Source organism: Lygodium microphyllum, chromosome 14, assembly GCF_053477565.2.
Source record: "Lygodium microphyllum isolate KBCC chromosome 14, Lygodium_microphyllum_v1.1.10, whole genome shotgun sequence".
Taxonomy (NCBI): domain Eukaryota; kingdom Viridiplantae; phylum Streptophyta; class Polypodiopsida; order Schizaeales; family Lygodiaceae; genus Lygodium; species Lygodium microphyllum.
Genome location: NC_141148.1, coordinates 20,376,849 through 20,403,400, shown reverse-complemented (window position 1 = coordinate 20,403,400; position 26,552 = coordinate 20,376,849). Strand labels below are relative to the sequence as shown.

At 40.1% G+C, this 26,552-nt stretch overlaps 1 protein-coding gene across 3 annotated transcripts; it reads right to left on the bottom strand.

The window, feature by feature from the left end:
* LOC148025398 (adenine DNA glycosylase-like) lies at nucleotides 1-25,777 on the bottom strand. 3 transcript variants are annotated; one of them, XR_015693080.1, is made up of 8 exons: nucleotides 25,179-25,777; nucleotides 24,756-24,815; nucleotides 24,502-24,624; nucleotides 6,508-6,605; nucleotides 1,951-2,528; nucleotides 1,555-1,655; nucleotides 1,206-1,433; nucleotides 1-1,043 (listed from the first exon to the last, which is right to left on the bottom strand). XR_015693080.1 is itself a non-coding variant. In XM_087692503.1 (8 exons), the coding sequence occupies exons 2-8, from the start codon at nucleotides 25,003-25,005 to the stop codon at nucleotides 1,341-1,343; spliced, it is 1,086 nt and encodes a 361-aa protein (XP_087548629.1). In that variant the 5' UTR covers nucleotides 25,006-25,078; nucleotides 25,179-25,270; the 3' UTR covers nucleotides 1-1,340. The 3 variants fall into 3 exon arrangements, 2 of the variants coding, with proteins under 2 accessions (XP_087548629.1, XP_087548628.1); XM_087692503.1 differs by adding an exon at nucleotides 24,973-25,078 and having other exon boundaries at nucleotides 1-1,433; nucleotides 25,179-25,270; XM_087692502.1 differs by having other exon boundaries at nucleotides 2-1,433.
* Between the last annotated feature and the right edge of the window lie 775 nt (nucleotides 25,778-26,552).

Genomic DNA, 26,552 nt, shown 5'->3' with positions numbered 1-26,552 from the left:
TTTATTAGTTGTAGGAAACTACACCAAGAAAGCTTTATGTATTTACCTTCCACTTCAACCTACCATTCAAGCTCTTGGGGTAGTTCAAAATTTTTCAACAAGGGTACTATGCATACTCCAAAGTCCCTATGAGGAGCAAGCCATGTCACAAAGATTATGACCAATGTGGTGTGCAAGTCATGCATTGTAATTATGGTTTGAGCTTGGTGAGCCTAATAGCACTATGAAAGTAGGTCAATGTAGCTTATTAGCAACAATCAAGAAGTACTACAATGGAACCTTTAGCTCTTTGGCTTGTATGGTGGAGCATTGCCCTATATTTTAAAAGTTCTTTGTGGTATGCTTTACACGCACTCATGATAGGTTGTCACCACTTCACAGCAATGATGCAAATGGTTGCATTGTACTATCACCCTATAGAGTTCAAAAAACCATCTTTTAATGCAATTTTTGCAACCAAATCTCCAAGAAAAACCAGTTCAAATTCAAATTCATCTTAATGAAAACTGGCTATGTTTCATACATTTTAGTTCTTAAACCCGGCTATTTTTTCACCAAAACTAGTCACATATCAACTTTTTCCTTTTTTCAAATTGGATGGGGGAAAAGTTGTCCCCGGACACACAAGTGGAGATTCTTAAATAAAGATGAACCTTAGCAACCATAGATAAAGATAAACCTTAGGTAAGGATTCTATCTCTTGATAAAGCTTTTGTTTAAAGGAGAGCATCCTCTTTGAGGACAGGATTACCCTTGAAGACTCTTTTGTGCATGAGCATACTATTGAATTCAAGTGATTATATTGCAATTTGGCAATGTTTTTGAGCTATAGCCTTTGAGAAGGGGATCTTGCCACCCCCATCCTTGCATGTGCTGCCCAGAAGGGGGAGCTCCTCAGATGAAAACCAACATTATCGCAGTAATCATCAAGCGATATTACTTAACACCGCACCATGATCATGGTATCAACCAATTAGTATATTCGTGAAAACAAACTGCTTGGTCCATCAGAGTACTTGTTGCTCAAGATTCTGTCCTAAAAACTGGAAATAAAGAAAAGGTGCACTAGTAAGTACCTGTAGGACCCATCTAAACACGTCAATGAGAGCGCATTGTGGCATGGAGGATAGGTACAGCGTTGAGTGACAGATCAAGTATCGCCATTTCTGTGAGCACACTAAAAGCAGGGTGATGATTTGACTCACCGTTCCAAAAAGGATCTGATTATATGGATAATGGCACCAAGGATTCTGCACAGCATACTAAGCCAGAACTCGAGGTTGCATGCACAGATTGGTGGTATGGAAGATGGCTAGAAGCAACATGTAACAGCAAGAAGTCTAAGCTCTTTTCCTCTTCGTTTTTGATGCATGCAAGGCTGCAGCACCCTCTGATTTTGCACCACTTCGGAAGTCCAAGAACAGCTCATACACCTACAAAATGGCACCATCATACTGCTTCTCACACCTGCCCCAGGAGAGCATACAGGCAAAAAAAACAAACTTCTATCTATCAACAAAAACTGTGATGAACTCATCTGGAAGAAATACCAACCTTTCTCACTCCGCTGGTCAGGCCAATATCTTGAATTGTGCTCGCATCCACCCATCTGAACTTAGTGCCTTCCACTTCCAAGTTGAGCTTGGATAGCTCATCTTTACAAACAGCATGACTTTTAGATTCAAGTTTGTTTGAAAACATAAATTTCCCTGACAAACATGGTCTTTTCCACTAGCTTAAGCAAGTGAGCAAATGCTAAACTTAACCATTATGGTATGAGATCCTTGAGATGCTCAGGGATGCAAAAAGCATGACAAAATCACACACAAGCATACACACCCACACACAGCAAAAAGGTCTTTGAAAGGCCAAAAACACACGTCACAATTACACAGACATGCATGCACTTTTTTGTGAAACCAGAGAGAGAAAGGGAAAGAGCACTCATACCAGCATTCCTGGCAAAAATTTGTATCCACTCAATTGACATGTGTAATCGAATGTGTGAGAAAATGTGCACATAAGTTCCAACACTTTCTCGAGCTCTTATCAGATGACCACCCTTGCCAATATCAAGACCCAGGAAACCTTCCAAGTACTTATCCATGGTGGCCTTGCGGACCTTCAAGGAAGCTTTAGGGCCGTCAAGGTTAGCAGAGGGAAATTCCCACAAGCCAGCAAGCAGACCCTTTTTAGGCCTTTTTACAAGTAAGAAGGACCCCGTCGGCATAATGCCTCCAATGTCAGGCACCTTATTTGAACTGTGCTCTATCTTTTCAAGGACACAAACTGCAACAAAATCCTGCCTGGGGGAATTCTTTAAAACTTTCATAGGAAAGTCAGTTACTGATACATGATGTCTAGATTTGTTTGCAACTTTTGATAGTGTATATGCTTCACAATCATCTTTCAATGGACAGGCATCACAATCAGGAGAGGAAGATGTGCATCTTGTGGCACCAAGCTCCATAAGTGCCTGATTCAAATCTCCTGGTCGCTTCACATCAACAAGCTGCCCAGCCAGAGACCTGTACATACAAATCAACTTGCCAGCTTGTCATGCTGTTCAGGTTATATCAGCTAGCTAGCTCGCCCTCTCTCTCTTTTTTTTTTTGTAAAAGGTAATTGTATTAATTACGAAAAAAAGGTACAAGTTTACATGATTACAAGATACACGAGGGCTCTAAGCCAACGTGTGTAAAATCCCAGTACTAAGCCACGAAAAAGCTACACAAGTCATGGCAAGGACCTAGAGAAAATTGCCATATGCCAAGGAAGTAAGTCCTCCCGAGGGAGCAAGTCCGAGTGCCGAATGAGATCTATCTGCCAATGCAAGAGACCTTTAAGCCTGGCAATGTGTCTCGGTACATTAGAGGCCGAATCAAAAAGAAAGGCATTCCGAGTGGTCCAATTGTGCCAGCATCCCCAGTATCTAAAAAAGTGGAATAAGATCTTCATATGCAACTGTGGCGGTGTGGGCTCTGTGTATGTGTGTGTGTGTGTGTGTGTGTGTGTGTGTGTGTGTGTGTGTGTGTGTAATCAAGTGGCTACCCTAGAGGTAAGCCACTTATTTTATCAACCCATTGACCCAAGTTCAAATCTCATACTCTCTATACCTATACCAAATGACCGTGCAGAATGTAGGAGTTGAACTCAAGACCTTCTAATCACCACACATTCAACTTAACCAACCAAGCTACACCTATTTGGTCACACACACACTGTGTGTGTGTGTTTGCGGGGGGGGGGGGGGGGGGGGGGGAGCGTGTGGAGGGAGGGGGGACTTGCCCAAACAAAGATACTCACACTAGAGTCATCTATATAGCTAGCATCATAGGGGGATAATGAGTGCTGATATGCTCAAATAGAGGTAGGGTTACGGGCTACATGGATTACACATGGATCACCTCCCACCACTATAGTACAGCTTGAATTGCCCTCACTTGGAGCTCAACCAAGAGGAGCTGAACTGCATCATCAAGACGGACATTATTCAAATACACACAACCAAGACACGGGTGACACCTATTGAGCATTTGGGGACAAAGATGGCTTTCTATCAGAAGCATCTTCTACACACATTCCCCAATGGATTTGCTATCTGCCGGAGATACATGGATGCACACTTGTGTCCTAGTGTACAATGCTTCATACATCCTCACACCAACTACAGATCGAGACACGTAGATACGGCACAAACTCCCTCCCTTTGAAGGACAAGATTTGCTAACTCTATCAGCTCCAGCTAGAGACAAAGGAGCACTACTTATGCAAATGTCAAATGTATTATGAGATTAGAGGGTGTTTCCGTTGCTTGTTTGGAGAGGATTTGAGCCACTATCTACGATGATGGATTTCCTGGATCAGAGATGTCTCAAGCTCTTCTTACTGGATCTACAACATACAAATAGCACCCCTTACGGACCCAAGAGTAGAGATAAGAAGCCACACACCAGCATACACTCACAACGTTCTACCATAGGGAACCACCCTAAACATAGCCATAGAGAGATGCAAAGCCTGTCAACCATGTCTAGCTGGTCCACACCCCCACGGGAGGCATCATCTGCAGATACAAAGGATACTACATCAGCCTTCTCCTCCATCTTGCCTTGACCCAGCCTAGCTCTTGTGACAACATTGTCACCACCTCTTCTTGTTCTTTCCAGATTGGTAGCATCTTCTCCTTGTCTTGTTTGTGGCGATTCAGCTCTTCTTTTAGTCATTTCTGCTCTTGGAGGGTCTCAAGGAGTCGGTTCTCCGCCTCTAGCGGCTTCTTAGCTGACTCCTTGTCCTTCTGGGCCCTAATCTCTTGCAGTTCCTTCAGTATTCGTTCCTTTTGCCTCCTCTCCTATTGGAACTCTGCATGGGCTTGTGTCTTTACCCTCTTTAAATAGTAATAGCATTACATGACAGCTAACTTGGGACTTGGGAAAATTTCCCAACTTTTTTGATCTAACATTTTGATCTCATAGGCTGATTTGGCCTTTTTAGACATTAATATAACTTTCTTGCACTGTGTTGCACAGCCCTGTTGCTAAGGACAAGATCTCTGTCTAGGTGCAGGTATCCTGGTTGCTCAGATGTAGCAACTGTTAGGGACAACAGCTGTCTGCAGCATTGTGCTTGATGCCGAAGTGCTCTGCTGCCCTAGCCTGCATCTCTAGACTGTAACTGGCAGCCTCTGTCCTGTCAGAGGGTTGATCACAATTTGGGATGCAAATCTGTCACAGGAGGGCAGAACAGAATCACGCAAGCCCTTTCCAAGGATAATTTCAGGTTGCTACCCAGTGTCCCATCAGTCTGTGCAGGTCGTTGAAGCGAAGGCACATCAGTCTGCGCAGAAGATGCCAACCAGGTCAGGACTGTATGCCTGAAGTCACATCTGCAGGGTTTAACTCCAGGGTTTGCTGTCAAACCATGATGCTACAGGCAAGGCATCACTGTCTGCCAGTCTTGTGGCAGCTCATCAGTGTCTGCAGGTCTCGTGGTATTTCCCCCTAGTCTATCAACAGACTGAAGATGAGGCCATTCTGAAGGTCATACGATCTGCCCTAGGTCTGCAGGAACAGGGCAGTGTGCTGTAGGTCAGAGGTGCAGGGCGCAGTGCCCCAGGTGCATCTCTGCAGGTCGCGATCACACCAGACGGCAAAACATCAGGTCAGGAGGTCTCCTACCATTGCTGCCCAACTAACTCTCTCTCTTCTTTTTTTGTAAAAGGAACTAACTCTCTCTCTCTCTCTCTCTCTCTCTCTCTCTCTCTCTCTCTCTCTCTCTCACGCACGCACGCAAGATCCTTTGATCTTGGAGATCTTCCTCAAAATCAGCCAGCATCATTGCACTATTGTTCTGGCTGTAAGACTGTTTCACCTAGACATTTACCTTTTCTGGATGAAACCACCTTTCCACAAAAAATGTATCTTTTGCGGATGCTTTTCATTGTTAGTGAGACTAAAGCAGAAACCTTAACATTTGGCAATTGTTGGACTACACACAAATGTGATATTTGAGCAAGGAACCATCCCAATCTGCTTTCATACAACCAGATTGATTCTAGATTGGCAGTAGCTGCACCATACCTGCACTGGTCAAGTAAGTCACCTGAACTGCCTAGTTCCGTGACAAGCTCAAAGCATACAAAGGAGCAGCATATTTCATCAGCCACTGGCCTTGATATAGCCTAGGAAGACTTACCACTTACCTATGATTCATGCTCGACCTATTGACACAGTTGATGATGCGCTGTCCTTTGTGTTGCCCTTTTACAGAAGCCTTCCTTCCTATATAGAGTATCAAATTATTTTCAGGTTGGTTTCTTAAGGATTTTTTGGCATCATTTTGCCAGCATTGCCACGCTGTTGTTTATATATGTCTTGGACCAGCACATTGTGGATAATCTATTATATTTCATGGAGATCACTCCCTGATGTTCATGTGTTTCAGTTGATATCTTGAATCATGCTGACCATGAACTTTGTAAATTAATACTACAGAACAATGATTTCACCAAACACTTACCTTTCTTGTGTCTGTGTGTGTGGCAGGGGGCCTACGCTGGGCAGGGCGGCGGTGGGACACACGAGGGGCCCGGGGGGGCGGTGTGGGGTGGGTTGATCAATGATGATTGGTTCAAGATTCTATGGGGTTTTGGGGTGGGGAGCATGGCAAAAGATATATATACACACATATACAAGCTTAAGGCTTATTCCCAACAGGTATAACAAATATGATATTGTCAAAACTACTTCATGCACCTAAAATAAAGTAAGATGGCCACAACGGAGAAGCTTACATTCTCAACAACGAACGATTTCAGTAACATAAAAAGCAATGATAGAAAGTGAAAAAGAAAAACCCATAATACAAGTAAATTAATGATCGCAATACTAATTCAAAACTTTAAAACAAGGATCAATGTTTAGCATAGCACTGACCTACAGTTTTTAATAATTGCAATGCTAAGAGAGAACTCTTCAATTAGGGATCAATGTTTAGCATAACCCTTACCATATTGTTTTTAACGTGCTTGATGCTTTGGGACTGCTTGATATCGCTTTTAGTCTACAAATAACACGTATCACATTTCCATCAACCACGGGCACAGGCTGTGGAACATTAAAAACTGGTTACTTAAACAACAATCTATACTTGACATTTTATTGGTGTGACAAATATATTCTCGGCATAACTCATAATCCAAAACTCAATGTGATAATTTATCCTAGTGTGTACACTGCAACAAGAATAGTAAGGACACTCTGAAGAAATCCTCTTAAGGAAGCAACCCCTACTTAGAACCAGATATTGCATTCTGAAGCAAAAGCAATATCCTGACCAGCACACTTGCTCAATGTAAACTGAGCAAGCTCAAATAAATTATTTGGACAACTTTTGAGGCAGATGCAGCACCAAGGTGGGACGCAACCCCACCATCAGAAAATTATTCCCAAGGAAAACACCTTAGATCCCCAAATTTGTTTCCACGTTCCAAGAAACAATCCTTTCACAAAGCATGAAACCAGAGAAGACAACAATGATAAAGATAATACAAGCAGCTTGACTGATGCAAAACAAGGCTTGAGAAGTCCACACTGAGTAAAACTGAAGCTGGGAACAGCTTAACAGATGAATGGAAACTGCCAAAAGATGTCAAACCAGCTTTGCCTTGGAAAAGTGAATCCTAGGTGGTCTTTTTCAAATAAAACAAAAACTAGGGGAAGACTCGCCTAATAGATAAAAACATGCCAGCACTCTTGGCACATGAGCACAGCAGTTCTATGGCCATTCAGCCTTTGGCTCTGCTCTTCTATTTCCCAGATTTTAGGTTTTGAGTTTCAGCCTTTGCATTGGCCTTTTGTGTTCCAGCTTTGATCTTATAGCCTTGCTATTGATTTTTCACTTAGATATCTTGGTTTTTTGCACCATCTGCATTTTGCCAAAACCAAGCCTTAAACAAAGTCAAATTGAATGAACAATTCTGTAAATGTAATTTTCAGTATTCAACTCTAAAACTTAATTGAAAACACATTTTGTACTAGAAATTTTTTTGGATGTATAGAACTGTTTTGGTCAGAAATTATATCTAAATGATGGAAGAATGCCCTAGGCGAGACCATTTTATCAAAGCTTGAAAAAGTTCGCAAAATGTCTACATCCCAAAATGCACATATGGATGCAGTGATTGCAATGGTTTAAAAATACCCATTTAATATCTTCTATTTTTCATCATTCACAATACCCAAGAGACCATATCACACATGATTGTGTTGAATAGCCTATATTATATAGCACTATATCTGTGATCCCTATTTAAACACAACCAATCTTCCTCATTGACAGGAATGTGCATTCATATAATCCATAAAGCACAAGATTATGTCATCATAATCCATATACAGTGTAAAATCATGTCCTAGGGCTGATATGAAGGCAAAAATTGAGTTTTGTCCCCCATTAACATCGGACAAATAATGCTCTTTGAAACAATCTGGTACTCAACCTCTATCTCAATTACTAGAATGAGATGAACCATAAATCTATTTACAGTGGTCCATATAGCATCATTATGATTCAATGAATTTGGCGATTCTGTTGGGGAATCCATGGCATTATATTCCCAAGGTTTTGAATGGTACCATGAAGTAGCTGAAGCATCTTATGTCTATCTGATATCAATCAAATCTTTACTCTTTGAAAAGAGCTTAAGCAAAAGATCCTTTCCAATGGAAAGAGCAAACAAATATAGGATCTCATTATTGCAAGTTTTCTGGACTTGTTGAGAATCCATTCCTGGCACACACAACCATGTGTTTAAGGAGACAATCCATTGGCACCCACAATTTTTTGCGAGAGAATAAGCAATTTGGAAAGAATATATGGACAAGAAATATGCCTGCAAATGACAAGGAAGAGCATGTCATCACTAATATGGATTCTGATGTGATCAACAGGGCTGCAGATTAGCAATTTGACAAAGGGAGGGCAACACAGCAGTAAGCAGCTGAAAACAAAGCTATCAGGCACTGTAGTTGCAGACTGGACAGCAGCATTTTGGTGCAGGAAAAGCAGCAATGGCAGTCATCGAGGCAGCAAAAGGCTGTGTTTAGGTGCAGGCTGGTCCACCAAAGCAGCAGTTGATAAAGTGGCAGCCGTGTGAATGGCTGAATAGTCACCACAGTCACCATGCAACAGCAATGAGCTGCTAGAGCAGCTTGAGCTTGCATTTTGCAACAGGACTGTAACACGCACCAGGGACTGGCAGCAAAACAGTCAAAAGACTTATAGGACTGGCAACTAGCTGCTAGAGCTTGCATTCTGCAGCGCGACAGCAAAACGCAACAAGGAAGGCTACCAAGGCAATAAAGTGTCTTTTAATAATAAAAATGAAACCCTAACAGCTTAACCATCATAGGAAACCCTAAATAAAGCCCTAACCCTAGTGTCAACAAATGAGGACTGTCAACCCTAAATAAATTGATCGTGTCGAGCAGTTGTTGGTGATGTGGCAACAAATGAGGATTGTCAAGAGCATTGATGCACTAACGTGTGTCAATTGATCACTTGTATAATAGGCAAGACACGTCGATCCTCAAGCAATGCTTCAAGCAGAAATAATGACATGATGGCCCTCCAAAGGAGGCGTGCAGGTCACTGCATCATAGAAACATGAAACGAGAACAGCAGAAAACTGGGACGGGAACAGTGATGGGGACGTCAAACCAACGAAGAGAGTAATTGTTGCACATGTTCATCCTGATGGATATAGCAACATATGACAATACAATGAATGAATGAATATGTTTTAAAAGGTATCATATGTAGGAATAGCCAAATAGCTTGAAACTCTAAGGAAAGAATAGCCTTTATAAAAAGATCTATCAAAATGTCTTCTAAATAACTAGCCTAATCACAATCCATGAATCCATACATAAGTAAAGAAACAACCTTGAAGAAAAGGCTTCAATACTTGGTGTCCTTGAGGTAAGTGAAGACACTCTTCATTGTTTGCCAATGATTCACAAGAGGGCTGTCAATTATGATTGGGCAGCTGAATACTTTGTTGCTGATGGAAGTGTACCCCCCTCAATGGTGACAAATTGGGAGCCAAAGGTGGGCAAAGAACACCAACATACATTGCTGGAATTGATGCTGTAATGCTGCAATTTGGACAACATTGATCCCAATAATAAGCAAATCATCAATATATGCAATAAAAATCAGCAAATCTGAAATATGTGGGTCTGAAGAAACATGAGCCATAAAAGGATCGCTCACTGAAGGGGCATGATCAAGAGATATTTTAGTATGTTGTCGATCATAAGTATCAAGACAATGAAGTCCTAATGTGAAAAAGGTACCTAATCATCATAAACCGACGACCATCAAAGAGAACATGAAAGGACGAAGTAGCGATGACTAAGATGGAAAGAAGGTTCTTCTTAATGCCCAACACATAGATGACGTTCTATAACGTCATGGAAGTACCAAGAATAGTATAACTAGTACATTACCAATGCCTTCAATTGCATAAGAGGCATTGTTTGCACACATGACTATGTCCCCCTTAAGTATATGAGAAAGGGAGGAAAATAAGTCTCGACAAGAAGTGATGTACTTAGAAGCACCACTATCAAAATACCAAGTACTAGGCGCATCAATGATAAAAGAACAAGTATCATGAATAGAAGGATTATACTGACACTAAATGAAAAAAGTATAATCCTTAAATTGAAAATAGTTCATAGTCTCATGTGTGAGAGCAAGACTGGACTCTGTCTTCTTCTCCAATGCAACGCGCATATGACATTCAGTGATGCCGTGCCCCGTCATTTCACAATAATTACACCTCTTGGGTTTGTTAACTATACCCTTTGAAGGGTTGGTAAAGGATGGACCAGCATGGAAAGATGTCTTTGATGGAAAAGGAGTAGAGATAGAAGGATGACTAGCATTAATGCTTGCCGATTTTTTATCAACAAGCTAATTTTCTACTTTCGATTGCCATGGTAGCATTGTGGTTGAGACACCTTTGTTCTTTTTGCAAAAAAAGAGACAGAAGCTGGTCAAAACTATAGGTAACTTGGTTCCCCGTAGTTACCAATCACAAAGTGCTATCAAGACCTTGATATGACTCCAGTAGACCATTAAGAATGATGGAAACAAGCTGATTAGTTGGGACCTCTTCATCAATATTTAATTATTGTTTAATAAGATCTTTGATGCCAATGAGATTGGCATCCATGTTACCTCCTTCCATGTGAACATCTTTCCAATTGCTTGTGTAAGTAAGCAATGCATGCTTCATTGCATACTAAGCACTTGATACAATGATGAAATCTTATTCCATGCATCCTTGGCTATCTTGCTTGAACATATGTGTGGAATGATAACTCTCTTCATGGATAAAGAAATCAGGGTATACGCTTAGGTGTCACAACCATTCCATCAAATCTACTCTTGAGTGGGAGGCGATGTGGAAGAGAAAGAGGATTCGACATCATTAGAACCATCTCTCAATGTGGAGACAAGGGATGGTACTGATGTTGGAAAGACCCGCCGGTCTTTGCAAAATGCCATTGACAATATGTCATAAATTGTTCACGACAAAAACATGTTGCATCATGTAAGCCCACAATGGATAATTGGTGCCACTGAGCTTGTCGACACCAACCATATCCAACAAATCATTATTGTTGCTGGCCATGAATGGAAATCAACAATAAAATAATAATTTCCAAGTGAAGAGAGAGAAAATAAATGCTCAAACAATAATAAATCACTACTAGAAGAGATGTTGGCTGCCTCAATGAAGTCGAATAATATGAAGAATAATATTTTTCTTTTGTTGCTTTCTTGCTGAGGGGAGAGAAAAATATGCTGAAAATTCGCCCAATAATGCATACAAAACATGCAAATTGTCTTCAATCTTGATGGAGATTAGCACAAACAATCCTCTAAAAGACGACTTCAATGCATAGCAACCAAAGAAGATGATTTGAGGCAAAAACCCCAAATCTTGGAGACCCAAAGATGAAGAACAGCAAAGACAGTGTCGAGAGGAGCAATTCGTATACCGGATGTTGCCAAATATCGCGCCAATAGATGAATTAAACCTCAATGTCGATGAAGAAACCAAATTTTAGAAAAGCCCCAAATTTGGCAATCAAATTGAATGTCTCGAATGAAAAGCCCCAAAATTGACGATGACCGATCACAATTTTCTTCAAATTGATGATGAATTTGGAAATTTGATGAAAAGCCCCAAAATTTCAGCATGGATTGAAACTAAATTGGGGGATTTTGTGGAAATCCCCAATTTTTATACCATGTGCTTATGCTTGTAAATTGAGGCCTTCCTAAAAAATAAACATTTTAATAGAATTGTAATAAATTGATCTTGTGTCGAGCAATTGTTGGTGATGTGGCAAAAAATGAGGACTATGAAGAGCATTGATGCACTAACGTGTGTCAATTGATGACTTGTATAATAGGCAAGACACATCAATCATCAAGCAACGCTTCAAGTGAAAATGATGACATGGTGGCGCTCCAAAGGAGGCGTGCAAGTCATTGCATCATAGAAACATGAAACAAGAACAAGGAACGGGAAACTGGGACGGGAACAGTGACGGGGACGTCAAACCAACAGAGAGAGGACTTGGAAACAAAAACGCAATCAAAAATTCATGCAAAAAAATTTAATATTTCACTCATAATTCATGTGGAGTATTAAAGCAAGGTATATAATCCACAAGGACGAATCCTTTTAACTTTAAAGATATCATGCATCATTCTAAAACTAGTCACTACAAATTGAATTATAACTTACAAGGCTCAAGAGTTAAGCTCGTCAATTATAAAACGCATAATACATATACCATAAAACAATGAACAATGAACTAAGCTAAAACAGCATGCCAAAAAAGACTACAAGTCTACAAATATGAAGTCTAATCTCAAGACTGAAGCAAAATGTGGCATGCCAAAATAGCCCCCAGAGCAACTACAAGACTACAAATACAAATATAATGTCGACATTAAACAATGGCCTAAGTGTCACACTATCATCAATGCTCATATATATGTGTCATGATAAGCAAACTGAATCAAAGATCATCATGATCTAAGGCTACTCCAACTGCTCCTAAAGTGCCAATCTCATAATCATGTGTACCATGAACTATTACATCTCCCTCAACATCAACATGTGTCTACTCTTCTTGATACATCTCCCACTCTGTGAATGGACTAAGCTTTGATGTCATACTATTACATAGCATCCTTAAATTAGCACTAACAAATACCAGATCATTTGCCCTCTCCACACAAAGACAGTTCCTCCTCTTTCAAGCAATGTGAGTATATGTACTCCACAATTGCTCCAAACAAGAGGAGCTAACTAACCAATTGTCAGTCTCATAATCATGTGTACCATGAACTACTGCATCTCCCTCAACATCAACATGTGTCTGCTCTTCCAAATATATCTCTCACTCTGTGAATGGATCGAGCTTTGATATCGTACTATTACATTTTAAATCAGCACTAACAAATACTAGATCATTCGCCCTCTCCACACCAAGACAAATCCTCTTCTTTGAAGCAATATAAACATATATACTCCATAATCGCTCCAAACAAGAGGAGCTAACTGACTAACTCAAAATATGGATGGCTAGTTATTGCAACTTGAGACCATCTAAACCATAGTTCTCCCACCACAAAGCTACCCCAATCTTGCAACAATCCTTCTATATACCCCGACAACCAAAAGAACCCCGAAAGACCCCATAATATGAAAGTCGGTCTCTGATCTTTCATCTAGTACCAAGCATTAAACGAGACAATGTAAGTCTCCACGCATCCATAACTTCAATGTCATTCTCCTAACGCTTGCCCTAGAACTCGGGATCCATAACAAATACAACTGTATACATGGGTGAGCTATAGGAGTTCCACTTGTCACAGCTAAATGGCATATCTCCTCATATGCCTTATCATTTGGTACCAACTCTTGCAACATTTCATTCAACCTATCCATAGCCTCATATACTTTGCCAATACAAGGCTGCATAGCATCCATAACTCTCAATAAATGCACAATAATTGATACCATAGCATCTATCCACTTTACATCATCCCAAAAAGCCAAGTTATTTGCTTTTCCCAAGCACAAGATACTTATAAGCGTAGCTACCAATGCTGATGAGATCAACTCATCACTAAGAAATAACTACCTCAAGGCACCACTACATTCTTTTAATCTGCCTAGCATCAAGAAATTAAAGCCAAACCTAATGTCAATGTTTTTCAAAAGCATCTTCTTGACCTCAAAGAAAACCCATGGTGAAAAAATAGGTGATTCAAAACAAGGCTAATCATTTGAGCTCCTTACTTTAAATTAGGTGCAATCCACGCGGGATTACCAATATCCTTCAGTAGGTTATTCAAGCCTAGAACCATACAATATGAAGCTATGGCATGTAAACAGTATCCCTGGATAATAACACATGCTGCCCTATTTGCAAGCTCTCCATCTACAATAAATCTCATGACATACTCTGGGCCAATAAGCTCAATGCATATAACTCACTCAAATGCAAGTACATCTACCAATTTTAATATCCTCGATGCATCATATGAAAATATGAAATACATCTTCTCACAAAAATGAGTGACCATGCCATGAATGAATCACCTCTATGTATCACTCCAACCATCAACAGCAATCAATGAAACTCCATTTTTAGCCCGCAGCACTTTCTAGTCATTGTTGCTTGCTCAACAAGGCACTTCTCCTTGTTAAGCAAAGTGATACATAAGGTCTCTAATAATAAAGGCTCAAACGAAGGACTATACTCACCAATCTTCTTGCACATCAATTTAAAATACTCTAATCTAACTACACAAAACTGAATGTGATCATGATAGAAAAAAACAAGTCTGTGATGTATTCATCTATTCCTTCTTCTTTAGATCTCACCTAGCATCAAGTGTGCCTTGTCTACATGCAACATGTGGTGTTGTTGATGCCATAGCCGAGGCAAAGACTGCAATAGATGTGAAAGTAGCAATTCCTGATATTGATCATGCTCTAAACACATCTGATGGGGATGGGGTCACAAAAGTTGTAGGGTTAACTACAATACCCTATGCTCTAAACACAAGATAAGCTTATTGACTTGCTACACGATCACAAAGCTCCCTTTGCTTCTCCAAGGTCACATTAGGACAAAATTACATCTCTGAATTTCGCTCACATAGCAAATGAAATCGGACCTAACTATGCATAAGAGAAAATAAGCGACAATTGGTATTTCATATTCCAATATTTAAGAACCTTTGAAAAAATAAAATCGACAAAAATTCAAAATAAAAATGCTTAGTTCAACGGTTTACCTTGTTTGCTCCACTAGTTCGCTTAGTAAAGATAAAGCTTACAAGTCTATCGTCAAGATCCTCCACCACTCAATGAGCGATCAATATTTACCTCTTTCTATCATGACCAACCATCGGACCTTCTTTCTTAAGCACTGACACAATGAGCGAGACGAGAAGATGAAGTCATTTCAAGACTAAAAGCTAAAATAAAAATGGTTGAGAAAAGAGCTGGCCACTATGGGTGAAGAGAGAGAAGAAGAGAGAACTTAGAAGAGAGAAGAGAGGAGAGAAGGGAAAAGAAAAATTAGGAGAAGTGAGACAGAGAGAAAAGGAGAAGAATGAAGAAGTGGAAAAATAGGCAAGTGAAAGAAGGAAGAGAGAAGACAAAAAAAATGAAGAAAATGGAAAAAGTGCACTACAACTGGTGGAAAGGGAGGCAACATGGGCAACGTGGCACCATGGACCCTACACGCAAGTGCATATAGATGGGAGTGTCAATGGAAGACAAGTCGCAACGACAAGCAAAAAACATGCCGGAGCGGAAGCAAGCGTGCGATTTGGCAACAGACTGATAGTCAACTCAACCCTAGTAAGTGACTTGGCCACATGGCATTCCCAATCCACGTTCCCGACAAGAAACACAATAGCGTTTCCTATCAAGAAATATCTTGCCCATAGGAAACGTGATTCTAAACACATTTTGGACCGTGATAACATTTTCGCATCCCAAGGGGTGTTCCGGTCATTTCTTTTCTCTATGTGCCGCATGAAGCAATCTACGCGCATGACAAGGGTAGCTTAGCATGTCAATTGACTGATGACCAACATGGTCGTGTGACATGACAAGAGTGGCTTGGCATGTCAATTGACTGACAACCAATATTGGCCGTGTGACTGACGATCAATATAGTAATGAGACACAAAGTGTCTTTTTATAATAAAAATGAAATCCTAACTGGTTAACCATCATAAGAAACCCTAAATAAAACCCTAACCCTAGTATCACTTCGTGCCTAGGACGCCAAGGGCAACAACTACATTTCATGGTAGTTTAAATGCCTCAAGAGCCCAGATCATGGATCAAAGGGCATCAACATATAGCCCATGAGATGGCCTACAAGATTAATACTTGGTTTCTAGAAATCTAACATAGTCCTAGATAACTGTTTTAATGATCAAAAAGTGGATTTAATGATTTGGCTAACTCTGTATTTATTTTAAAAAGTTTGACGTACTTTGTAATTTATGTCAAGAGTTTAGTGCTCTTTAAAGCAACTCTAGGTTCTCATTTGAGAAATCAATATCATCAATATCAAGTCTTCTATTCTCCATAGCAAGATCTAATCTAAAGTGATTGAGATCCTCTCGTGGCAAGGCATGGGCAAGGTCGCAAGATTAATACTTGGTTTCTAGGAATCTAACATGGTCCTAGACCACTATTTTAATGGTCAAAAAGTGGATTTAATGATTTGGCTAACTCTGTATTTATTTTAAAAAGTTTAACATACTTAGTAATTTATGTCAAGAGTTTTGTACTATTTAAAGCAACTCTAGGTTCTCATTTGAGGAATCAATATCATCAATATCAAGTCTTCTATTCTCCACACCAAGATTTGATCTAGAGTGATTGAGGTCTTCTCATGGCAAGGTATTGGCAAGGTTGCAAGTGCAAGAAGGTGTAGGTATAAGGAGAGACTCAAGGAGAATATATTGTATTCATGGTTGCACAAGATCAAGCAAAGAATAAAGATGACTCATCAAGTCTATCTTGAATTAGGTAGGTATGTACTTTGCGGATACGAAGTGCAGGACTGTGCTACATACGACATAGCTTAGGCTTTGAGAGCTATAACTTGTACAATCTCTTATTTAAGAGTTGTTAATAAAGACCTGAGGATCTCTTCCACCTTTTGCGTTTTTTTAAGTTTTGGTTGAGTGGTACAAATTAGGACTTTGTGTCTTACAAAGCTAGAGAAAGATCCACCTAAAACGGCAATCTTAAGATGGCTCTACAAGAAGACTAGCCTAGAGATTCTACTAAGTGAGTAGTTCTAGCAAGTCTCAACAAGGGAAATGTCTCAAGTGGGTCTACTAAGAGGAGTGGCACCGTCATCCACAATTCATTTGACTAGATAGCTGCATGAAAGAGGAGGATGGGATATCCAAAGATAGCTTGTAGGTAGATGTTGAGCTAAAAATACATTACAAACCAATTGGCTCTTTTAAAGAGCCACAAAACATGTAATTACCAAAATTTTCATTAAAAAGCAAACATGTTCCTAGATTGTATTTGTGTTTCTATGTTAGGGTACTTCTTTACATGGTATCAAAGCTAGAATCTCTTCAAAGAAACCTAGGCTTTTGATCTAAAAGCCCTTCACAATAAGTAAGAACAACACAAGGGCAAGATAACTTCAAACACGACATCACCGTTTCATCCTTCCAAGCCAAATCCATCGAGAAACGAGTGGAAAGACATGGCCGGAGAGACTTCAAACTACCATGGAGTCCATAGACTGTATGAGATTTCAAGAGCCAAATACGACATCATCCTCATGTATCGGGCTCAACAACAAATTAAAGATAAATCTAAGTTTTTTCCTTTAGATTCCATGCACTGGTCCAATGATTTTGCAAAAAGGATAGAAGCTCCAAAAAGGATTGGCCATCCTAGCGTGGAAATTGGCATGGAGTACCAACCCTTCATCTCTTTGCCACTGTCATCTCTATCTCTACCTCTTTCATTTATGCCTTTTTCATCTCCATCTTCATTTACTCCTATATTAGGTATGCAAAACAACACTTCTTCATCTTTTGAGTGTACATCCTCTTTTTAGCAAGATATAGATGATTCTCATGAAGAAGGGACTATGCAAACACGTTATTGGTTCACAAGTCCTGAAGAAGACAGATTTTTGTTTTGAACACAAAGAAAGGTCATGAGTACAAAAGATCAACTCAAACACTTGTAAGTTCTCTCCCTTCTTTTCCTTCATTTTTTACTTCTCAAGGTTATTTTGAAGTAAGCAAACCATCTTCGTTATCATTCAATGCATTTAATGAACAAAAGCAATCAAAATCATTTCACAACTACATCAACCAATCCATTTAATCTCCCACCCATCCCTCCCTCTACTTCCGCTGCACCTTTTTTTTCATCTCCATTAAGTGTACCTTATATGTCATCACACATCACATCGAGGGGTCCTTCACCCTTAGGCACAGCCTTTAAGACCTCATCTTTTCCTCAACCAGGCAGTGTATCCATGATGGAGACTCATCCTCCCTATCCCACACTTCCAAGATTTTCACAACTTGGGAATACCACCCAACCATTACTAAGTGTGGATCAATTGGTTCCACAATTTGCAACCATGGCATTACCTAGTCAACCTTCTAGTCATTTTGCTATGCCCCAATCGCAGGGCTCATGTGTCCCGATGCCTCCATCTCCACTTGCACCTCATAAAAACATTCATGTTCTAGTACATTCACATCAATCCACACCATTGGACACTTCCAACCTATTGCTACCTACCTACCTCCCTCCTCTTTCTCCTAGTTATCCACCGCCACCACCTCCTCCTTATCCATCTTATCACACCTATCAAACACCTCTTGGTTTTCTGTTCTCATCAACCAAACATGTCTTTAATGAGAAGACTCGTTTTAACGGATCAAAATTAACTACTTAGTCCAATCTGATGAGATATGTCCTTGACTCCTAGAACTTATGGAATGTTGTGCAAGAGTTCAAACCCTAACACAATCTTACACTCGTTTCATATGAGGTTGCCCACTAATGGAAGGCTAGGAATGCCTCTACTATTATCGAGCTAATGCAAGGCTTATTGCCACAGTTTCATTTTGAACTTCAATATTTTAATCTAGCATCAAAGCATGGGATACACTTGCATGACAGCTATGCGGCTAAAGACAAGACCCATCACATAAATCTTAATCATGAGCTTCAGAACTTTAAAATCACTTACCGAGATGACTTGAAAGCCAAGTTGTCTGAGTATCAACGACTTCTCGCCGAGTTCTTCAACATAAGGGCTCCTAAGTCCTCTGATGATCAAGTCACATTATTCCTTAATAAGCTACCATGGAAATACTTCCATTTTGTGCAACAAGTAATCTCACAACTGACCATGCCCACATTCTATAATTCAAGTGTCAACTACTATACGACGCTCCGTTGTTTGATCAGTTTCATGGTGTGACCTCCAAAAAGGAGGCTCTTGTTGCTGCTTCTCAAAAGGAACAGCAACGAAAGGGTAAACAAAATCAAAACCCGAATCAAAATCAAAAGTAAATCCAAAATCTAAACCAAGCTGGTACGACCTAAGGAAAGACCCAATCTTCTTTAAAACCCAAGTGGTAGAGTATACCTTAAAAAAATAGATATCGTCAACATAGTCAAAAGGCTGGCCACTTTGACAACAAATGTTGATCAAAGGCACGAGGCACAACACCAAAATTGAAGGCTCGAATACCTGTCCCCCTAGTCGAGCAACACCCAATAAGTGAGGCAAGGTGGTAGCAACCCTCAACAAGGGCAATAGCAAGGCCAAACCCACACAGTCTACATCATTCTCAACACCAATGAACATGTCAAATTGGTCTACAAATACCTGTATTGTCTCCTTAGAGACTTTTGAGAATATGAGTCTTGTCCACATCTATAAGTTGCTTCTTGACAAGGTGACTTCAGAGGCCCACTCATCACAAACAAGTACTTCAACTACTCAAATTGTGAACAATGGAGCTAGTCATCATATGATCCCCGTCTCAAACATTTTCATCTCCTAAGCCCCAACTGAGATAGTCTGTGTCCCGAATAACTCCTCGTGAAGATTCAAGGTCATAGTTGCAACAATTTTGCCATTGACCAAGACTTGGATGATGTATACTATGTCCCCCAGCTTGGGATAAACTTGTTATCCATTCAGTAACTTTGCTAATTGGGACGAGCGGTCTTCTTTGTAGTGACCATGGTCCACATCCTTGACTCTTAGACTAGTTTAGTGATCGCTTGTAGTGAGACACAACGTAGTGATCTATACCACATGATCCAATATCATTCTAAGCCGACAACTGAGGGCTTTGAGTTCCACCACTTCCGAGCTTTAGCCACTACACAAGCCTACAAACATTGAGCATCTATGGTATTTTCATTTAGGACATCTCGAATAAAACTCACTTTATGAGTTGTCACATCATCAAATGGTTGAGGATCTTCCACACCTAAAGCTATATCAAGATATCTGTAAAGCTTGTTAACTCAAAAAACAACAACGTACCCCATTCCCTCAACAGTCCACACATAGAGTTGAGGTGTCTCTTAGATTGATTCATGTTGATCTTTGTAAGCCACTATCCATTGTAACCTTAAATGACATGTTGTACTTCTTTTTAACAATGAATGATCATTCTAAATATATGTGAATATACTTTCTTAAGCATAAGTCTAACACATTTACCTATTTCTTTACTTAGGAGCTGCTAGTTCAAAACCAGACTCATCGTCGTATAGGATGCATAAGGAGTAATAGTGGTGGCGAGTTTATCTCCCACAAGTTTTCCAAGTTTCTACAAGAGTATAGCATCTCTTGCCACCTTACCTCTACTAACTCCACTTTCTTGAAATGAAGTCATAGAAATAAAGACAAGAAAGAGCCGAAATGACCCCTTAAGACATTGAAATGTTATCAATGTCCAATCAAGGAAGAAGGTCCAATGATTAGTCATGGTGGGAAGAGATAAATGCTAACCACCCATTGAGTGGTAGAGGATCTTCACCGTGGACTTGCAAGCTTTGCGTATACATGCGAATTACTGAAGCAAATAAGATAAGCCATTGAACCAAGTATTCCTATTTTCAATTTTCATTTATTTTAATTTTTCAAAGATTCTTGAATATTAAAATATGGAATATCAATTGTCATTTTTTTCCTCTCATGCATAATTAAGTCCAAGCTCATCTCCTATACAAGTCAAATTTAAAGGTACAATTTTGTTCCAATGTGACCTTAGAGAAGCAAAGGAAGCAAGCTTTATGATCATGTAGCATGTCAAGAAGCTTATTTTGTATCTAGATCATGACATGTTGCAATTAACCTTGCAACTTTTGTGGCACTGCCCCCATCAGATGTATCTAGAGCAAGATCAATATTAGGAAGTGCTACCTTTGCACGTATTGCAAAGCCCAAGCTTTGTATCGACCATGGCATCAAAAACGCTACATGTTATACGCAGACAAAGCACATTTGATGCCAATTGAAATCCAAAGAAAAAGGAAGAGATGGATACTTCACTATCCTGTTTTTTCTACCATGACCACGTTCAGTTTCATACAACCAAATGAGAGTATTTTAAATTGATATGCAAAAAGATTTGGGAGTATGATCCTTCATATGTGCCTCCATTATCAACGACCTTACGTACTATTTTTCTCAATAAAAAGAAACGCCTTGTTGAGCAAGCAACAATGACTAGAAAGAGTCTGTGGGTCTAAAATAAAGTTTCATTGATTCATAATAGTTGAAGTGTACACGAAGTCGATCCATCCATGGCATGGTCACTTATTCCCATGGAGAGATGTAGTTCATATATTCACATGATGCATCAGGATAAGAAAGTCAACAGATGTACTTGCATCAAAGTAAATTACAAGTAATGAGCTTATGGACCCAAAGTATGTTTGATTTGTTATACATGGAAAACTTGCAAATAAAGCAACATGTGCTATCAACCAGGGATACTATCCACATATCACAATTTTATATTGTATGGCTCATTGCTTGACTCATGGATTACACCAATTATAGAGCAAAGAACTCGAATGGTTAGCTTTGTTTTGAATCAACACTTTTTTTGCTATCGATTCTCTTCAAGGTCGAGTAAGATACTTTTAAAATACTCTAACACTAGATTTACCTTAAACTTCTTGATGCTAAGCAAATTAAGAGAATGCGGTAATGCCTTGAGGCAATTATTTATTAGTGATGAGTTCACCTCATCAACATTGAAAAATACAACCATATGTATCTCATGCTTGGAAAAACAAATAACTCAACTTTTTGGGATGATGTAAAGTGGATAGATGCTATGGTGAGAGTTATGGATACTATGCAATCTTACATTGGTAAGGTATATAAGGCTATGGATAGGCTGAATAAAACACTACAAGGGTTGGCACCAAATGATAAGATATATGAGGAGATACGCCATTTGATTGTGACAAGGTGAAACTCCTGTAGCTTACTCATGTATACAGTGGCATTTGTTATGGATCCTAAGTTCCAAGGCAAGGGTCAAGAGAATGACGCTACGGTTATGGATGCACGGAGACCTATGAGAAATATGAGAAGATACGCCACTTAATTGTGACAAGGTGAAACTCCTATAGCTCACTCATGTATGCAATGGCATTTGTTATGGATCCTGAGTTCCAAGGCAAGGGTCAAGAGAATGACACTATAGTTATGGATACACAGAGACTTATATTGTCTCGTCTAGTGTCTAATCATAGTACCAGACAAAAGATCAAAGACCAACTTTCATATCATAGGACCTTTCGGGATTCTTTTGGTTATGGGAATACACAAGATCACTGCAAGCTTGATCCAGCTTTATGGTGAGAGGACTATGTTTCGGATGGTCCTAAGTTGTTATAGCTAGCCATCTGTATTTCAAGTCAATCAATTAGCTCCTCTTGTTTGGAGCAATTGTGGAGTATATACACTCACATTGCTTCAAAGAAGAGGAACCATCTTGGTATGGAGAGAACAAACAATCCAATATTGGTTGGCGCTAATTTAAGATTGTTATGTAATAGTATAACATCAAAGCCCAATCCATTCACACAATGGGAGATGCAACAAAAGAGGAGATACATAGTGATGTCGAGAGCGGTACAACATTTCAAGATACACATAGTCATCAGACTAGCACTTTAAGAGCAGCTAGAGCAACCTCAAATCATGATGATCTTTAATTTAGTTTGCTTATCATGACACATATATATGAGCATTAATGACTGTGACACTTAGACCGTTGAGCCATACCAACATTAGCATATTACATTTTGCTTCAATCTTGAGATTAGACTTCATATTTATAATCTTTTCTAGTATATTCTTTCAACTTAGTTCATTGCTTGTTGTTTTGTGGCATATGTATTATGCGTTTTATAATTAATGAGCTTGACTCTTGAGCCTTGTAAGTTGTAATTCAAATTTATAATGACTAGTTTTAGAATGATGCATGATACCTTTAAAGGTAAAATAATTTATCCTTTTGGATTATATACCTTGGCTTTAATACTTCACATGAATCATGAGTGAATCTTTTTTTTTTCTTTTTTTTCTTTTTTATGTTCACATTTCCACATCCCTATTCCTTGGGTCTAACATCTCAATTGCTCTCTCTATTCCTATTCCCTATTTCATGTTTCTATGGTCGTAGAGCATGGAAATTGAACCATCATGAACATGGCATGCTCTATGCTATTCGCAACAAAGCTCCTAACAACTTTGGACCAAGGTTTTTCACACTTCAATTTAAAATCCTATATTGGCACCCGCAACTATGGCTATCCCTTAGAGGACTCCATATGTGGTGTTTTTTTGCTCTCGGCTTGTCATTTCCCACTTTAGATATTTTGGAAGTTGTGGGTACACGCACACACCCCTAATGATAAGACAGAAAAGCTCACTCCCGAGTTGATCTACTATTTGTAGGTTACTCCTCCGAAGTGAAGGCCTATCTTTTGCTGGTCATTGTCATGTAGTCTGTCCAGGTCAGAGGAGGAGTACAGCAGCTTGTGACCTAGTGGTAATAGCTGAAAACACAGGTTTTGCTGGTCATTGTCATGTAGTCTGTCCAGGTCAGAGAAGGAGTACAGCAGCTTGTGACCTAGCGGTAATAGCTGAAAACACAGGTTGATCAGGTGGCAGATGTTGTGTAACCACTTGGATCTACGAACTAAAAAACCATGCATGCAAAGGATGCCAACCCAGATTATCCTGATTAGCAAAATCCAATCAAAGAAAGTGACCTGCTCAATGTGGGATGTCATTGAGCTTACTCTAAGTCATACAAGTCAGTCTAAGTGTAATGCAGAAGTGTTGTGAACAGTACCAACCTGCAGAAGCATTGTGAACAGTACCATACTCTTAAAACTGCTGCTTCGAGCAGCCCCATATTCCTACTAACAGTTCAATCATCCCACAGTTTCCACCATCATGCATTACTTGCTGAATGATGGCCCTTTTCATGAACATGAACTCCCATGCCCCACACAACTCACTGAACTTGTTGCCCTCATCCTATGTGAGGCCAGGCAAACATAGTGAGCATGTACCTCTCAAGGCAATGAAAACGCATTCAGCTGCCTCACAAGTCATAACCTGCCTTTAATACCACCAATAACAGCATAATATCCATGATTAAGAAACATTGTTTTTGCCAAACTACTTGCAAGGTAGAAATTCTAAAGGATATACTCCCTCAAAAAAGAATAATGATGGAACTCTTTCCTAAAAATAAGAAAATATCACTTGAAAGGCCCAACAGATTCCAACAACACAGTGTTTTGAAATGGCATTGAGAGACCTGGTCAAAAGCAATGGATGCTATTGCTCCAGCTGTGTATTTACCAATCCCTCGAATCATTTGTAATTCTTGAGCAGAAGATGGAAGTAACCCTTCCTTTGCATTGACAATTTCTCTTGCTCCCTGTTCACAAAAGAGCTGCTTAAGTAAACAATCAAAACTTTCCAAAGATGTTGCACATTGAATAATATTGCACCAGTGTTGGACATTCCAGGGAAAGGCACAGCAACCATGAGGATCATAGAAGCAGTCACCTCGAGAAGAAAGCATGCACGCCTATAGTAGCCCAATCCTGCCCAAACTGCATTTACTTCCTGAAACAATTCAACCAAACACCAAGTTGCATTGAAATTATCTCCATAGAGTCTAGAAATGCAGACAGGTAATGACGAGGCAACATCCAATGTGTAAAGCTCTTTTTACTGTGCATACACATGATTCAAATAGGAGAATGCATCAAAAGGCACTTACGTTGTGGATACATAGTTCTACATGCAAAAACATGTATCTGGGTGTGAAGTAGCATTTCAAAAATGCAAAGAAGTTGTCCTCCACTTGAGAAATAAAAGCTCTATGCCTGGCTTATCAATAGCTCATTCAAGAAATTAAACTTGGATGCACCTAAAACCTCAAATTTAACTGGTGGAAACCATGCGAAGCAACCACTTGATTCTTACCTCCTCTGTTGCTGCGGCAAGATGATTCACGGTAGGCCATTTCTCCATCCACCGGTTGTAGTAGTCGATGACGGTGGCTACTCTGGTCTGCTGGAGCATCACCTCAGACACCCAAGTGGCATAAGCGCGCTGTTGGCAGAGCGTATGCGGCGCAGCATCATCTGCAGCAGGTCCACAGCAGGGCTCTGCATCATGGTCTGCATGAAGAGGCTTGCTTGGGGGGCAGGGGCAGGAAGCTTCACCGACTGGTGCATGCCGGCGGTGCCGCCACGGGAGCTGGCGCTGATGTGCGTCGTACCAGCAAAGGAGGTGGGTCCTGATGCGGGTGGCCTGCTGCTCTGTGAAGGAGAAGTGGGTGGTAGTCCTGTGGGCATCCTCGATGTCAGGGAACCCAAGTGGGGAGTGGGTAGCTTTGGCAGCACGACCTCTGCCTCTGTCCACGTGCTGTGATGGCGGGTATGGCGTTCCAGCAGAGTCCAAGACATGGGCCATCCCTCTCACACACGCTCTCTCTCTGTTTTTTCGTTTTTTTCGTAACGAGAGAGAGATGCACACGCACACACACTCTCTCTCTCTGTTTCGCGCCCTCTCCCAGAACGGCTAGGCGTGAAATGATTTTTTATGGAGGGAATGCATGGTTACTTGTAATCATGGTTACTTGTAATCAAGAGTCGTCCAAATGCATGGTTACTTGTAATCATGGTTACTTGAAATGATTTTTTATGGAGGGAATGCATGGTTACTTGTAATCATGGTTACTTGTAATCAAGAGTCGTCCAAATGCATGGTTACTTGTAATCATGGTTACTTGTAACCATGGAGGGAATGCATGGTTACTTGTAATCAAGAGTCGTCCAAATGCTTGACGACTAAGACGTCTAAACACGATAGTCACTTTTTATGATACACAAGGTGCCTTTTAGTCTTACCTGTGAGAAATCTAAAACTTCGGTAGTATGGTAATCTATATTTGCATTCCCCATTAGTATCTATGCAAGTCCATGTGATAGTCACTTTTTACGATACCCAAGGTGCCTTTCAGTCTTACCTTTGAGAAATCTAAAACTTCAGTAGTATAGTAAGCTATATTTACATTCCCCATTAGTATCTATGCAAGTGCGTGTGATCAGGATCCTAAGCATGTGCAAGTGTCTGTCTTTAGGCCACCTATAATACGATCCTGTTTTAACTCCCCTATTGTGTGATTCCTAGCACGAAGACCCCCTCCCTCTCTCTCTCCCCCCCTTCTCTCTCTAGTTTATGGGTCACAATAAGTTTCTTTGTAAACTTTGTGGATGCATCACATAGGATTGGCATGCTCTTAGTGTTTTGGGATCACCTTTGTGTGCTCATATATCCTTAAGAAAGCACAAC